Below are 16,161 nucleotides of genomic sequence, written 5' to 3'. Positions count from 1 at the left end.
GGGGTCGCACAGAGTCAGACACGACTGAAGTTACTTAGCAGTAGCAGTATATACAATACTTAAAGATTGAAAAATACCCAATATCTTTCTAGTGGCAAATGTTTTTAGAAAGGAGTATGTAAACATAATTTAAAAGTAAACAAATAAAAAGCTAAAAATGGAAATTATTAACAATGGAAAGCTATGTACATATTCACATTAAATCAATCAATAGAAAATACAAAAGAAAGCATGTATAAAATTAGTAAAGAGGATTACAGTGCCTTAATGAATCAAATTTGTTTAACTGCAGCTATATACATGTAAGAATTAAGGATTTAAGAAATCACTGGCAAATATAAATAACCATTGACTCAAACATAAAGCCATAGCTGGTGTATTTTTACCTAAATTATGTAAATAATTGATGACTAATTTAGGCAAGAATAAATTAAATTATTTTAGACTAATCTCCTTCCTGAACTCAGAACATCAAGCAGGGTGGTCCTTACACAGGAATAATTGTCTAACTAAACCACTATCTTTACTATTCTGACTCCATCAATAACAACAACAAAAGGCACAGACTGAGGCCCAGCGATAGGCTTTCTCCATTCTGCACAGGACATTTTTCAGACATCTCCTTTCCACTAACAGAACAGGAGGCAACTGAATGAATGACATTGCTGGTGCTTCCTGTGAAACGGCTTTGGCTCCAAGAGAGATACACACAGCCCTACGGTCCTCCTTCATACAAACTCCATCTTCAAAACAAACATTTCATTTTATCCTCGCAGCTCCCCCACCATCCCGCTGAAGAGAACTCTTTACATTTTTAGTGTTGCAGCTTACTGGTCTTTTGAAATTTCAGAAGAAATTAAAATGCTAAAACATCCATCTGAGGGCTTGAGTGCTGTGCTGAACTCTGAAATCAATGTCGAACAAGGGTCTTTGAGTAAAGCTTAACTGAATTCTGACAAAAATTAAATTACATTTAGAGTCACCACGGATAGATCTCATTAAAGAAAAATCCTGATTAAAGTTTCTTCAGAGGGAATGCAGTCAAAAAGGATGGTAAGAATTTCCATTATTTGAATTCCTTCACTTTTTCCAAGGATGTGATTAAATATCACCCAGTGTTCACTGTCATGAGCATACTATAGGAACAGGCAACCAAGACCGAAGGAAACACATCCTCAAGAATCACTGAGATGCTTGCCTGAAACGGAGGCAGAAGCCTTAGTCTACCAGAGTAAAAGCCCATATTAGCCAGCTTAGACTTTCTTCAGTTTTACCACACACTCTGGAGAGTAAGCAAATCCTTTAAAAATGGGAGAGGGGTGTGTCTGAGATTTCCAAGCGTGGTGCATCTCACTGCACATGTTAGGTGCTAGCTTTTCAAAAGTGCTAAATAGGCCAGAGATTTTATCAAAATTAATTTCAGAGCAATACTCATCCCACTACTGTTCCCTGAGCCCGCCCAGTGTGCTTTACAAGAATTACCACATTTCACATTTGTAAGTCTTGGGAAAAATCCTGCAATAATCACCATTATATATGAGAAAACAGGCTTAGAAAGATCAAGTAACTTTCCCGAGGAGACAAAGTTTTAAGTGATGTAACCAAATTCAAACCCATGTTCTTCATACTGTGTTATATTGTTTCCCAATACTGACCATGTGATTCCTAACCAGGAAGGGATGAAAACTGAAGGAGGCAGCCACTGGAGCATCAGCCAAGTAGTGAGAATCAACACTGCACTCCAAAAAAAGGGTGAAAAATAGACACAAGAACTACAAAAAAACCCCAGTATTCTGTGGTCACTTAGTGTATGGACAAACAGCCAGAGGTGCTTCTGGAAGCTCTGCTGACATTGCCACAGAACACACTGCAATAAATAATTTCACTGTGGCCCTAGATCATTGTGAATGACAATCCATACTACTTATTTACTGGGGATTTTGCAATTTTCTCTTTCAACAGAGATTTTTAAGAGTGATATTTTAAACATTCTTATTTATTAAAGACGTAGATTTTTGTTCACTAGACTTTTCCTGATATGTAATTGTTCCTTCCAAATCAATGGGACATCACTGTGTTTGTATTTATATTCTGGATAAACTAAAGCCTTATTGTGTCTGCACTGAATATGAGACTGTGTGAACCACTGAAGTTAATCTCGGCTCTGACACTAATAAAATGACATAAGTCATTTTCTTCCTCTCTGTATTCTCACTTCTAAAGAGAGGAGTTAGACAAATGATCTTAAGTTTTTTTTCCAGCTCCAGCGTTGTGTGGCACTATAATGATGCTATATGTGACTAAGTTGCCTTTAGGGAGGAAAATGAGATAAAATTGAACTGGAGAGATGCAAAACAATATTTCATCTTGCAAGATCTTAATCTCAAAGAGATTTCAGATCTGTGCTACAGATTCCAGGGCTGCAATGAGTTAGAGCTGTCAGATTATGGGAAAATCCCAATGAGGCCAGAAACTTCTGCAATAAACTTGAACCTCGGGGCTCCGCCAAGCTATGTATAGCTTCCAATACCTTGCACCCGAGGTTTCTCTTATGTTGCAATGCTGTGGGGGCTGAGGGCCAAATCATGCCTCTTGTGTGGGTTTGCAAAAAGGCACTACTTTTTCCACTGATAAGCGTTCAACTGAGAGATAAAATCATGTAGAAGGATGGCAAGGAAATTTACTTTAGATTTAAAAAGTTTATGTTCATTTACCAAACTGCTCTATCAGAAGACAGCTTAATGTGTAGATTTAAGTAGCCTGGCAAACAGCTAAGATAATGGGACAACAAGTATTTTATAGTCACTCAACTATGTTATTAAAATATAATTGTGAATTTAAGGAAAGGAAACAGCACAACTATTTTCCTTTAAGGTACTATAAAATATCAATAGTTTATCTAATTGCATCACTGAAAATTTGCTGGGTTTGACAGTTTAAGGGCTTCCCTGGTGGCTCAGTGGTAAAGAATTCACCTGCTAATGCAGGAGACATGGGTTCAATTCCTGGGTCAGGAAGATCCCTTGGAGAAGCAAATGAGGAAATGGCAACCCACTCTAGTATTCATGCCTGGGAAAACCCATGGACAGAGGGAGCCTGGTGGGGCTTCAGTCCATGGGGTCCCAAAATTGTTGGATACAACTTAGAGGACTAAATAACAATGACAGGTAAGAGAAATTCTGGGTAGAAAGAAGGTGATTCAATCATCCCAGGAGTTTGAAAGAGTACTTACAATTCCCAAGGCCCTGCAACATGTTTCTCTACAAATATGACATCAAATACAGAGTGAGGCTTAATAATCAGAGGTGTGACTCTGCTACTTGGGAAACCTGATGCTTCAAGGGGGAACATGTTAGCTTGTACATATATGCTTGTAAGCCCCAGGGCGCTGATCTTCCTGGCAGACCACTAACTGAACGGTAGCCCCAGCCAATGCACCTTTTGACCTCAAATTAACAAGGGACATAGGGATAAAAATTAAGATATGTCAATCTATACACTAGCACAGTTTGAAATCTAATCAGAAGCAAAGACCAGAGGGCTACATTTGATCTGGAGTGATCGATATTTTGCCTTAGAAGTCATTCTAGTAAATTACCCGAGGACCGAATCTGAACTTACGATGTAGCAGGGCTCGCAGTAGGCTTTCTTTTCCACCGCATAGAAGGGCTGCCCTCGGAGCTTGTTGTTACAGATGATGCAGGTAAAACAATCCACGTGGAAGACCTGATCCATGGCAGTGCATCCTGTCCCTTCCCCAACTACGTTTTCCCCACAGCGAGCACAGCGGCCTGAAAGAAAAGAGGGATTGACTGTAAAGAACACCTTTAGTTCTTCTAAAGAGGACACCATGGGTGACACAGTACATCTGTCAAGTCAACAGCAGCAACAGGCTCACCACCACTGCCCTCATCATCAAGATCACAGTGACCACGGCAGCCACCACGAGGCCAGCACTGTGGGGATTTTACAAACCAGCTGAGGAGCTGACTCTCATAGACAAGGTCCCATGGGAAGTGACCAAGTAGAACTCAGGTCTTCTGACGTGGAGGCCAATGCTCTGCCTCTGATCTCACACAGAAATGTAAGAGAAACTCGACTAAGGATGGTGGGAGTGGAAAGCACAGCATTCTTTCTCCTTGGAGCTACCAGTTAGATTGTGAGGAAACCGGGTCCAAACTCAAACTTCAGCTCCTTATATAAAAGCCTGGGTTGCAAAGCCTCTGTGTCCAGTCCTTAGTGACAGGCAGATTAAAAAAAAAAAAAGTAGTCTCTTTTATTTCCAGACAGCACTGATTGTTTTTTCTCATATTGAGCTGGAATGCTTCCTCACTGTTACCCAATAGTCCCAGTTCTGTCTTTTAAGGTCTCAAGAAATGCATCTCATTTCTTACACTTGACACCCTTTAAGATATTACAACTCAGCATTGCCTCTAAATCTGTTTACAGTTTGAATATCCCTTAATCATGCAACAGTTCCACAGACTGTAGGGTTCTGAGTCCCTCATGGTTTTGATTGTCATTGTCCAGCCCAGTGTTGTGTAAATTTTCAGCATTATTACATTGATCCCTGGGGCTCCTGACCACATATGGACATCATGTTTAGCTTGAAAAAAAAAAAAAAAAAACTGCATTAAGTTTTTAACTAGAACATTAAAATGTAATTTCAAAAAAAAAATTGTGTAATGGAAAGGCATTGTGCTGGCTACAGTCTATATCCATAATTGACTTCATTTTGGGAATCTTAAGCCAGAGGCCACAGTCACATTCATTTTCCCCTTCTTATTCTTTATTTCTATGAAGGCAAAAAGTCTTAACAGGTTATTACAAGTTCATTGGAAATGTCAGCAAGAATTGACAGACTTTCACAAATAAGCTTTAGCAAACCTAGTGCTTTTCTCGGTGCTTTATATATATTAACTCATTTCATATTCACAATAACTTATATGGCAAGTAATTGCTATTCTTATCTTACAGATGAGGAAACTGGGTTACAAAAGTGGTTAACTGCCTTCTAACCCAAGCAGTCTAACTTCAGTGTTGATGGTCCTAACCACTCTGCTGTCTTGCCTCTGCTTAGTTCTGTGCATCAGGATTGCACACAGAGCTGACATTATGGATAAATCTCTTACTAAAGACTGCTTTCAGTGCTCCATCACATTGGATTGACTACCATTTAACACCTAAAAGGGATGGGGGTTAAATATTTCAACTCAGGAGCAAAGAGGCAAAGGTGTTTCTAATTCCCTCTGGTTGCACTGGTCCTGGGAAGTATTTCTTAATATATTTTGTTGCAGAATTTAAGTATAGCCCAAACTTTAGAACATTTTCCCCCTAAAGAATAGACCCAACTATAGAACATTTTCCTCCTAAAGAATAAGAAATATTAAATGCTGGAAAAAAATGTCAAACTCTTCAGCACTTGATATTTTTTTGAAGTCTTGATATCATATTCTTGACATTTGATAAACTTTAATAAACTGCGTGGCTTGATTTACAAATTTATTCAAAGAGAAAACTTGTATCTGTTTTTATTATAAGATGTATAACCTTAGAAAAGTACTTTAAAATTTTAGACTGTCATTCCCTTCAGTAACAAAGCTAGGACTACCATACGGCACCACTGTTGTGATTATTCAGAAAAACAAAACAAAACAAAACAAAACAAAACTTAACTGGTTTATTAGAAAGTTCACTATATTATGTTTGAAAAGGATGTTAAAAGTCTTGAGACTTTATGCCACTATCTGATAATATTTCATTACAAAGAACATACTGGAAATTGCAGGTAAATGGATCACTAATCCATAACATATAACTTTAAAAATTACATCATAATCACAGCTTTCAAAAATGTTTTTCTCGACTGCTTGTGCAAAGTAATCACATTCACTCCAGTGTATATAGATTCATTTCCAGTATTTATACTAACATCATGTTCACTAACACATTTTTAATATTTAGCTGAACTGATCTTTATGGTATTGTCTTTATGACTATTTGTTCCACTTTAAAAGAATCATTCAAATCACTGATCTAGTCTGGAAAAGTGAACAAATAGTGTAATGAAATAATAATAATCCTTTTATAATGTAGGTTTAGCAGCCGCAGGAAAAAAATACTATTATGAAAATACTGTGAGCTGAATGGCACTGTTAATGAACATCAGTTAAACACCACCAATCCACACAGGTTTCGTGGCACATATGCAATCATTAAGAATGTGATGATTCATTAAAAGCATATTGGATTCCTGTGAATATTATAATTTTATATTCATTAAATGCAAATCAACAAAATAATTATTTACTACTCTTTCCTTTTGTAGACACCAAACTGGACTTCTTGAGACTCCATCAGGGACTACCAGTGATCTGTAGATCACACTTTGGAAAAAAAATTGTTCTGGGCAAAAGTTATTGACTATTGGTCATGGTGGTCGATGAGGCAGGTAGAGGTAGCGATTATGATTTCAGAGCATGGTTGCCCAAAGTGTCAAATCTGGAATCCAAAGGCTGGAGCTTACATGGTTTATGGAGAGTTTGAGAGCTACCGATGAGGATCTAGGGGAATATTTCAATCACTGATAAACGGGAAAGGTCAGAACAGAGCCCTGAAGGTCAGGATGAAGGTCAGATAAGCTTTGGAATTCTCACTGTATTTAATAGGCATTCCTTAGCTATTCACTTTTTGTCCAGTTCTACAATATTTATGCTGTAGAAGGAAATGACAACCCACTCCAGCATTCTTGCCTGGAGAATCCCATGCATAGAGGAACCTGGCAGGCTACAGTTTACAGGGTCACAAAGAGCTGGACATGACTGAAGAGACTTAGCACACAGCACAAAATCTGTATGATACCCGGACCACGTCACTGCCTTTCACATTAACTGCGAGACTATATACATCCTATAGTCATATGACAAAATGTGGTGTCGTCTGAGAAAGTGCTTTGGGGATGTGGAAGGAACACTACACCTGCGATGGCTCAGGAAAGGTTTTGTGGAGAAAGAGGCATTTAAGTCCAACCTTAAAGGATGGAATTGTGACAGGTAGGGATGGAAGAGAGAAAACATTCTAGTTTTTCCACAAGAGGGGATGAGTGGCTAGGCTTCCTGGATCCAAAACCTCTGCAGTGGCTGGGTGGCAGAACAACAAGGTTTTGTCCTGGCAGGACAACAAGGTTTTGTCCTCTCAGCTATGAAAGCAGATGGACTGTGTTCACAAGGAACAGTCTTCTCCTTTATATTTTGGAGAATATTCTTCCAGAGTGGGCCAGGCTAATATGCTAGACCCAGACATGACCAGCACTGCTGCTTCCTGTACTTTTCCTATTCTTGGGAGAAATCGGGGACACCAGGCTTGAGGGCAGTCAGTCTGGCACCTTTAAAATCACAGGCACAGAAAAAGAGTGGAGAACAAGAATTAAAAATAGCACTACACATCAGTAGGACGGAAAAGGTGCCCGAATGTTCCCTTTTTTATTAACAAAAATTTACAAACTATGCCTTTTACGGAGACATTCACAATGGAAAGAAAGTTACTCTAGCATAGCTCATCCTTGCTCCTAGAGGGGCTGGTGCTACTCATCATTAAAAGCATCCCATGATCTTGCTGCCCATCTTAGAGAGAAGTATCTCAGTGCTTTTAAAGGAGAAAAACCAGGGGAATGGTACCGGATTTGGAGGCATCAGAGCATGAAGGAAACATAATTGATTAGGGGCCAATGGGAAGTTAAGGGTCAAGATCAGACCCAAGGCTGGTGAGAGGAGCTTACTGGCAAAGCTCAGTATAGTAACCTAATGGCAGAGGGTTAGACAGCCTGGGGAGAATTCTGTCAGTGAATTGAGATGCCTGAACTAATAAAAACATGTCCCTGTATTTTTGTTTGTTGTACATATGGCTTTATATCGACCATGGAGCCAGTCAGAGATTCTTCCCACCACTCCCGCTTCATCTCCCTTACCCCAGCAACTATCACAATCTCTGCAAAATCTCTGAAATGCTTCTTTTCCCTCACATGTCTGCTGACCACATTGGGCTTATTATCTTTCATGGGCCATTGCAATGAATTCTTGATTGTTCTGCTCTCTCTGATTTACTCCCTCTTACAAATGTAAAGAGGGCTTCCCTGGTGGCTCAGTAACAAAGAATCTGCCTGCCAATCTAAGTTCGATCCCTGGACCAGGAAGATTCCCTGAAGAAGGAAATGGCAACACACTCCAGTATGCTTGCCTGGGAAATCCCACGGATAGGGGAGCCCGGTGGGCTATAGCCCATGGGATCGCTAAAGAGTGGAACATGACTTAGCAACTAAACAACAGGGAATGGAAAGGCTTTCTGGTGGTCTTACCACTTGAGCTCATTCGAAAAGACCTTGATGTTGGGAAAGATTAAAGGCAGGAAGAGAAGGGAATGACAGAGGATGAGATGGTTAGATGGCATCACTGACTCAATGGACATGAGTTTGGGTAAACTCCAGGAGTTGGTGATGGACAGGGAGGCCTGGCGTGCTGGGGTTCATGGGGTCGCAAAGAGTTGGACATGACTGAGCAACTGAATTGAACTGAACTGAACCACTTGAGCTAAGTCTAGAAGTTTAGTTTTTGAAAAAGTCACTTTAGGAATGGCATGGGTACAGAATGACATTACAGGCAAATCTAGTTAAACTAGAGAGGTAAACTAGTGGGATCTGGGTTTTCCTTTTTAATGGTTTCAGCTTTCTTTTCTTGACATGTCAATTTATTTCCTGCACAATATGAAAATACAATTTCATTTAAAAATGATGTCCTTGTGACAAGTACAGAATTAATACAGTAAGTCATAGACCACCTTCTGCAAACCCTACTTGTTTCCAAGGTGAGACTGAAAATATCCACAGTACTTTTGAGAGTTGGTGCCATGGCAAAAGAAGTTAACATACTCCCAAATTGAAGCCTTATTCAGCATCAAAAGTAAACTAGTACGGAGACTTCCCTGGCGGTCCAGTGGTTAAGACTCCACTTCTACTTCGGGGTGAGGTTTTGATCCAGGGCCTGGAAACTATTAATAAGATACTGTATGCCATGTGGCACTCACAAAAAGAATAAATAAAAAAAGAAAAAAGTAAACTAGTATATTTATTCATTCAGACATAAAGCCAGGTCACATTTGTCTTCATAGCATCCTTGCTAACTGACAGAAATTTCAGGCATAAGCAAAATTAATAGTCTATCTTTAAATATTGTAATGAAACTCTATATGCCAATTGTGTGATGTATCGGCTTTCTTACTAAGTACCTTCTAAAATATATTCTGAACAAAGTCCTGTTCCAGAAGTTGAATCAATAAGGTTATACCAGGGTAGTGAAATGATAGCAAGTTATTCCTAGAAGAAAGCTCGCTCCATTTTACCCTTGTGTACCCACTGGAGTTATCTTCCTAAAGTACAGCTTCTGTTAAATCTATTCAGAAATTATCTTTCACTGAAGGTATAAAAGGATCATAGAACAAGTTTGTACTCTTCATGTGACAGGTCCATATGCCATTCACTGAAGGTTCTAGGATGATGCACTTTCTATTCAGCACAGCTTTTACTTTATGGAGCCGTGTAGTATTAATACATGTAATAATAGACAACCTGTTTTTGTAAACTGCTTAAGTCCTAGGACAGTGATTCTCAACCCTGCTAGTATGTTGAAATAATCTGTAGAATTTAAAAAAAAAAAAAAAAACAACACTGATCTCTGGGTCCCAGCTCCAGAGGTTCTGATTTCCTTGGACTGAGTTGGGACGTCTTAGGATTGGACTTTTTAAAAGCTCTCCAGGTGATTACAACATTCAGGCAAGTCATGCTGCTGTTCCAAGAGGTGTATGTTTTTATATTGCTCGTCAGGATAACAGCTGATAGCTATTACCCAAACACTTCATCTGCATGCAAGACAGTTAAGGGACAGATTGTTAACTATGAGTTGGCTGAAAAAATAAAAGAAATTTCTGTGGCATCATAATATATCTTACTTTTTCATGAACAACAGTAATTTCCCTGATGCTGTCTCTTTATGTCTTAGACTGAAGAGTTTTCAGTGGCTTTCCATCCACTGATAACATAAATGAAGAGAATCAGCTAAGTTACCATAAAATAATTTGCCAGCATTAAGCCAGAGAAAGCAGTTCACACACACTAAATACAAGCCCGCCTATATATAGAACAGGCTTCTTTTGTGCTGTAAATAAATTTAACATATGGCACTGCTCTATGGCCTTAGACAATACAAAACACACAAAGAATGTCAACAAACAGCCATTTAAGGTGTGATATCACATTCCATACATCATACATCAAACTGAGATTTACTATTTTTTTGGACTCTACTTTTAAATAATGTACCAATATTCAGTCTCCTGTTGTCAGTGCTAGTTAGCTCTGTGAATCCTGAAATCCTTATAATGTATTAAAAGCTGGACTGAGGACATATCTAACTTTGTCACTGCTTGTGTGTAAATTATTATACTACTTCACTGTTATTGCTTAAATGGTCCTTGCAGAGACAGCTTGCAGATTCGATGGGCACATGGATGGAGAGCAGAAGCAGAGGGCTGATGGGTATTCTCTCTTTCTCTTCCCTGTTCTCTCTCTCTCATACGCACACATGCGTGGACATCACGAAAAGGAGCAATGACTATAATGGCACTAGAACCAGTGGTAAATATATAAAGCTTTTGGAAGGAGACACAATAAAAAGCATTTTAGTACAAAATAAGAAATTAAGCTAAGTAACAAGGAAACAAAATAGGTTCTCCAAATTCATCAGAAAGAATGGTTCTGGAATGGGTGAACAAAGGCCTGCGTAACAAATCTGATGAGATGGAGAACCTGGTGACTTACTAGTAAAAGTCATTACAAAGTCTAACCATGAGGTGATTTGTTCACAGATACCTATTTGCTTGGGCTTCCCTGGTAGCTCAGCTGGTAAAGAATCCACCTGCAATGCAGGAGACCCCGGTTCGACTCTTGGATCAGGAACATCCGCTGGAGAAGGGATAGGCTACTCACTTCAATATTCTGTGCTTCCCTGGTGGCTCAGCTGGTAAAAAAATCTGCCTGTGATGTGGGAGACCTGGGTTCGATCCCTGGGTTCAGAAGACCCCCTGGAGAGGGGAAAGGCTACACACTCCAGTATTCTGGCTTGGAGAATTCCATGGACTGTATAGTCCATGTGGTCGCTAAAGTCAGACACGACTGAGCAACTTTCACTTTCACATATTTGCTTAGGTTGGACCTTCAGGTAAGGAGGTAAATTGGAAGGGGGAGTCCCACATAGGGCTTCAAAAACAAGCATGTTTCACTAAAATAAATATACCACATCACAAGGAAGCATAACAAAGACATAAAAGAAAATTACCGTATTTTGTCCTCTGGGGCAGACACTGCCTTAAGTATTCTACATGCATTATCTCACTTAGTGCCATCAATCTTTCTTTATTCTTATTTTATAGATGAGAAACCAGGGGTTAAATCACTTGGTCAAGGTCTCAAAGGTAGAAATGAGGCGAGACTGGGATGGGAATCAGATCAGATTTCTAAAGCCCATCTTTTTAATCAGCACATGGTTTTCTAGGAACACACTGCATTATTCAATCATAACTGTGATGTTTTCAGCATTGCTGAGGAGCAGGATCTATTCCCACTCTCAGGGAAAAAAAAGCCAGTAGAGCATTACTTTTCCAATCCCTCAAGCCACAGGAGAGCTTAGCGTCAGGATTGGCTACACAGGCAGAAATCAGTACAGGTAAGGATCCTTCAGAGAAGAGCCTGAAATGTTGAACCTCAAACTCTGGCTTCCCACCAGGTACATTTTAAAAATAATACAGATAGCCATACTCCACTTAGACACATTCTGATTCATTTGGTCTGGAGTGGGGACTGAAATCATGATGCTAATGTGCAGAGGGGTTGGGGACCTCTGTCCTAAAGGAAACCACGTGTTCATGTGTTCTACAAAGCGGAGTTGATCCAGAATATTCTTAGAAAGTGGTGATGTTTGGGACCAAAGTCCTGGCCCTCAGGAGCTACATCCTAGGAAACTGCAGAGGGAGTGAGTTGGCCACCAGCCACCCTGGTTCTAACCTTCACTAAACTAATACGCACAGTCATGGTGGTAAGGACAATCACTTTCTGACAACAACTTCCAGTCTCAGGAGGAGAAGCACAAACATAAATGGAAACCAGACAACACAACAAAAGCAAAACAAAAACCAACACTGCTTTGCAATTTTGGATACAATACATGGTGCCCATTGAACAAAATTAGGTATTCCACGGTATAAAGGCAGCAGACAGAACTGCAAGGCTTACCTTGCCACTCATTAGCTGTGGGAGCATAAACAAGTTTCCTAAATTCTCTGAGCCTGAAGTCCCTTATTTTTAAAACAAGTAGTTGTGTCATATATCCAGTTATTCTCTCAACCCCTCAATAGATACACTTACTGAGTTTCTACTGTGTTCTAAGTCCCGTGACAGTGGTTACCTTTACTCAGCCTCTATAAAAAGGAATGGATAAACAACAAGGTCTTACTGTATAGCACAGAGAACTGTACTGAGCATCCTATGATAAACCACGATGCGGAAGAATGTAATATATACATTCAGTTCAGTTCAGTTCAGTCGCTCAGTCGTGTCCGACTCTTTGTGACCCCATGAATCGCAGCACGCCAGGCCTCCCTGTCCATCACCAACTCCTGGAGTTCACTCAGACTCACGTCCATCGAGTCAGTGATGCCATCCAGCCATCTCATCCTCTGTTGTCCCCTTCTCCTCCTGACCCCATCCCTCCCAGCATCAGAGTCTTTTCCAATGAGTCAATTCTTCACATGAGGTGGCCAAAGTACTGGAGTTTCAGCTTCAGCATCATTTCCTCCAAAGAAATCCCAGGGCTGATCTTCAGAATGGACTGGTTGGATCTCCTTGCAGTCTAAGGGACTCTCAAGAGTCTTCTCCAACACCACAGTTCAAAAGCATCAATTCTTCGGCGCTCAGCCTTCTTCACAGTCCAACTCTCACATCCATACATGACCACAGGAAAAACCATAGCCTTGACTAGACGGACCTTTGTTGATGAAATAATGTCTCTGCTTTTCAATATGCTATCTAGGTTGGTCATAACTTTCCTTCCAAGGAGTAAGCGTCTTTTAATTTCATGGCTGCAGTCATCATCTGCAGTGATTTTGGAGCCCAGAAAAATAAACTCTGACACTGTTTCCACTGTTTCCCCATCTATCTCCCATGAAGTGATGGGACTGGATGCCATGATCTTCGTTTTCTGAATGTTGAGCTTTAAGCCAACTTTTTCACTCTCCACTTTCACTTTCATCAAGAGGCTTTTGAGTTCCTCTTCACTTTCTACCATAAGGGTGGTGTCATCGGCATATCTGAGGTTATTGATATTTCTCCCAGCAATCTTGATTCCAGCTTGTGTTTCTTCCAGTCCAGCATTTCTCATGATGTACTCTATATATAAGTTAAATAAGCAGGGTGATAATATACAGCTTTGACGTACTCCTTTTCTTATTTGGAACCAGTCTGTTATTCCATGTCCAGTTCTAACTGTTGCTTCCTGACCTGCACACAGATTTCTCAAGAGGCAGGTCAGGTGGTCTGGTATTCCCATCTCTTTCAGAATTTCCCACAGTTTATTGTGATCCACACAGTCAAAGGCTTTGGCATAGTCAATAAGGCAGAAATAGATGTTTTTCTGGAACTCTCTTGCTTTTTCCATGATCCAGTGGATATTGGCAATTTGATCTCTGGTTCCTCTGCCTTTTCTAAAAGCAGCTTGAACATCAGGAAGTCACGGTTCACGTATTGCTGATACTATAAATATGTGTGTGGGTATGTGTGTGTGTGTGTGTGTATATATATATATATAGAGAGAGAGAGAGAGAGAGAGAGAGATAACTGAATCATTGTTGTACAGCAGAAATTAACACAACATTGTAAATCAACTATACTTCAATTAAACAAATTTTTTAAAAAGGCCATGCAATGACTGCCTTGACTATCTGGTCACCAAGTTCAATGACAGGAACAGCTACAAAGTGCCGAGTACAGGCCTTGCTTCTTTCTCCCCCCAACTACAGGAGGCAGAGAACAACTTAAAATGAAGAGGACCAGAGGTGGATGCTCTGAACTCTCCTCTGAAGATAGTGGTCCATGTGAGGGTAAGAGGCAGTTGCATCTGTGAGGCAGTTATAAGATGTTTACCAACGTGGTACTAGTATAATTTAGTGCTAGAAATTTAATCCCAAACTTGAAAAAATTTGTGGACCCCAGAATGATGATAATCGTCAAGATTTATTCAGCACTTATTTGCCAAACACTGTTTTAAGGATTTAAATATTTTATCTCAAGTAATCCTTCCAACACCCTCATGATATAGGTCCTCCCATTATGTTCATTAGAGTATAAGAGATGGCAGCCTAGGGAGACAAGATAACTTGCCCAAGGCCACAGAGCTAACTATTGAGTCTGGAACTGGGACTCAGTCAGTCTGGACTTAAAACCCACTAAACTCCTCATCTGACCTGGCTTTTGGCTTCAGAATTTGAAAATTCTGGCCTGGCAGATGTAAGCTTGCATAAGCCTTACAAAATTCCTAATAGGAACGCTGCTGCTGCTGCTAAGTCGCTTCAGTCGTGTCCCATTCCGTGCGACCCCATGGACTGCAGCCTACCAGGCTTCTCCGTCCATGAGATTCTCCAGGCAAGAACACTGGAGGGGGTTGCCATTTCCTTCTCCAATATTCCTAATAGGAATATTAGTATCTATTTTGGCTAAAACATTATTTCAAGTTAATTGTTACACATAGGCATTTTCATAGTCTGATTCTTAATTTTAATCTATTGTTTTATATTTAAAATTCATTTCATGACTGATCTATTAACAGGTAAAAAAAACAATGTTTACTAGTACAGTGAAAAAACTGTGACTGCAATGATTATTTTTGACTTAACGATTAAAATGTGCTCTATGGTATCTATCCTGAGAATTTGCATTTCCCTCAGGTTCTACTCAAAGCTAAGAAATCTTTAAGTGTGCCATGTTACTTTGTAGTTTTATAGGTGGAAAATCTCCACATGTATTTTTGGTTATTTAAGAGCAAATCTACCACTGAGTGTTCCTGAAGCTACTGTATTTCAATATCTAACAACAGCCATAATATTCTCTTTACAATATTATTAACTAACAAGCACTCCTTATATTTACATATGGGTTTATAATTGTAAATGTACTTTCTCACTCAGTGCTACCAAAAAGAGCAAAATGAACCCTATAATTAAGGCTACTTCTTTTAGATTTTAAGTATATGAAGATTGAAAGAAATCCTGCAAGCTCACATAAAACTTCTTCATTTCCATGTTCTTATTTGAATCTTGTAACTAAAGCCCAGAGAAGACAATTATCTTCTTTTAACAAGTTAACCTAGGAATAATGTTGTGCGTAACTTGACAGGTAGATAACAGAGCTGGAATTTAACCCCACTTCATCTAACCCCAAGTCCTAGTGCTTTTGCTGGGCCACATAACCTGCAAGCCTGGTGATGGGCCTAGAGATGGGTGATATTTTCACTTGATACTATGTCCAGGGAAGTCATTCAGTCTTACTTGGGGGTTTTGGATTTTTACTTAGTGCTGAAATGCTCAATAAACATTGTTAAAGGATTTTAAAAATCCTAAAATGTAATAGTACATGAAAACTTAGAAACCATTCAGTCCAACCTCATTTACAGATGAAAAAGCAAAGGCTCAGACAGAGGGAGTGTCTTGATTAAGATCCTACAGCAAATCAACAGCCAAGGTGAGACCTGAATCCAGGCCTTCAGGCTTTCAGCATAGTACACTTGTTGTTTATTGTCGTTTAGTCGCTAAGTCCTGTCCATTCTTTGTGACCCCATGGACTCTAGCCCTCCAGGCTCCACTGTCCATGGGAATTCTCCAGGAAAGTATACTGGAGTGGGTAACCATTTCCTTTTCCAAGAGATCTTCTTAACCCAGGAACTGAACCTGAGTCTCCTGCATTTGCAGGTGGATTCTTTACCATTGAGCTGCCAGGGAACAAGCACTTATATTGGGTGAAAGTGTTTCCCAGTGGCTGCATCAAATACTAGTTTCTTTCCACTAGTA

At 39.7% G+C, this 16,161-nt stretch overlaps 1 protein-coding gene across 40 annotated transcripts in view; it reads right to left on the bottom strand.

Moving 5' to 3' along the window:
* The window catches only part of LPP (LIM domain containing preferred translocation partner in lipoma), a 760,918-nt gene that overhangs the window by 125,422 nt on the left and 619,335 nt on the right, over positions 1–16,161 (bottom strand). For all 40 annotated transcript variants that reach the window (XM_086398886.1, XM_086398829.1, XM_086398964.1 and 37 more), the window contains one exon: positions 3,622–3,791. In XM_086398886.1, coding sequence (XP_086255012.1) covers positions 3,622–3,791 — 170 coding nt within the window. The remainder of the gene's footprint in view (positions 1–3,621; positions 3,792–16,161) is intronic.

The sequence above is a fragment of the Bos grunniens genome, chromosome 1 (assembly GCF_055505025.1).
Source record: "Bos grunniens cultivar Pamir isolate PY7600 chromosome 1, Bosgru_T2T1.0, whole genome shotgun sequence".
In the NCBI taxonomy this organism is placed as follows: Eukaryota; Metazoa; Chordata; class Mammalia; order Artiodactyla; family Bovidae; genus Bos; species Bos grunniens.
Note: the sequence above shows the minus strand (reverse complement) of the source record. Positions and strands in the feature narration are given on the sequence as shown.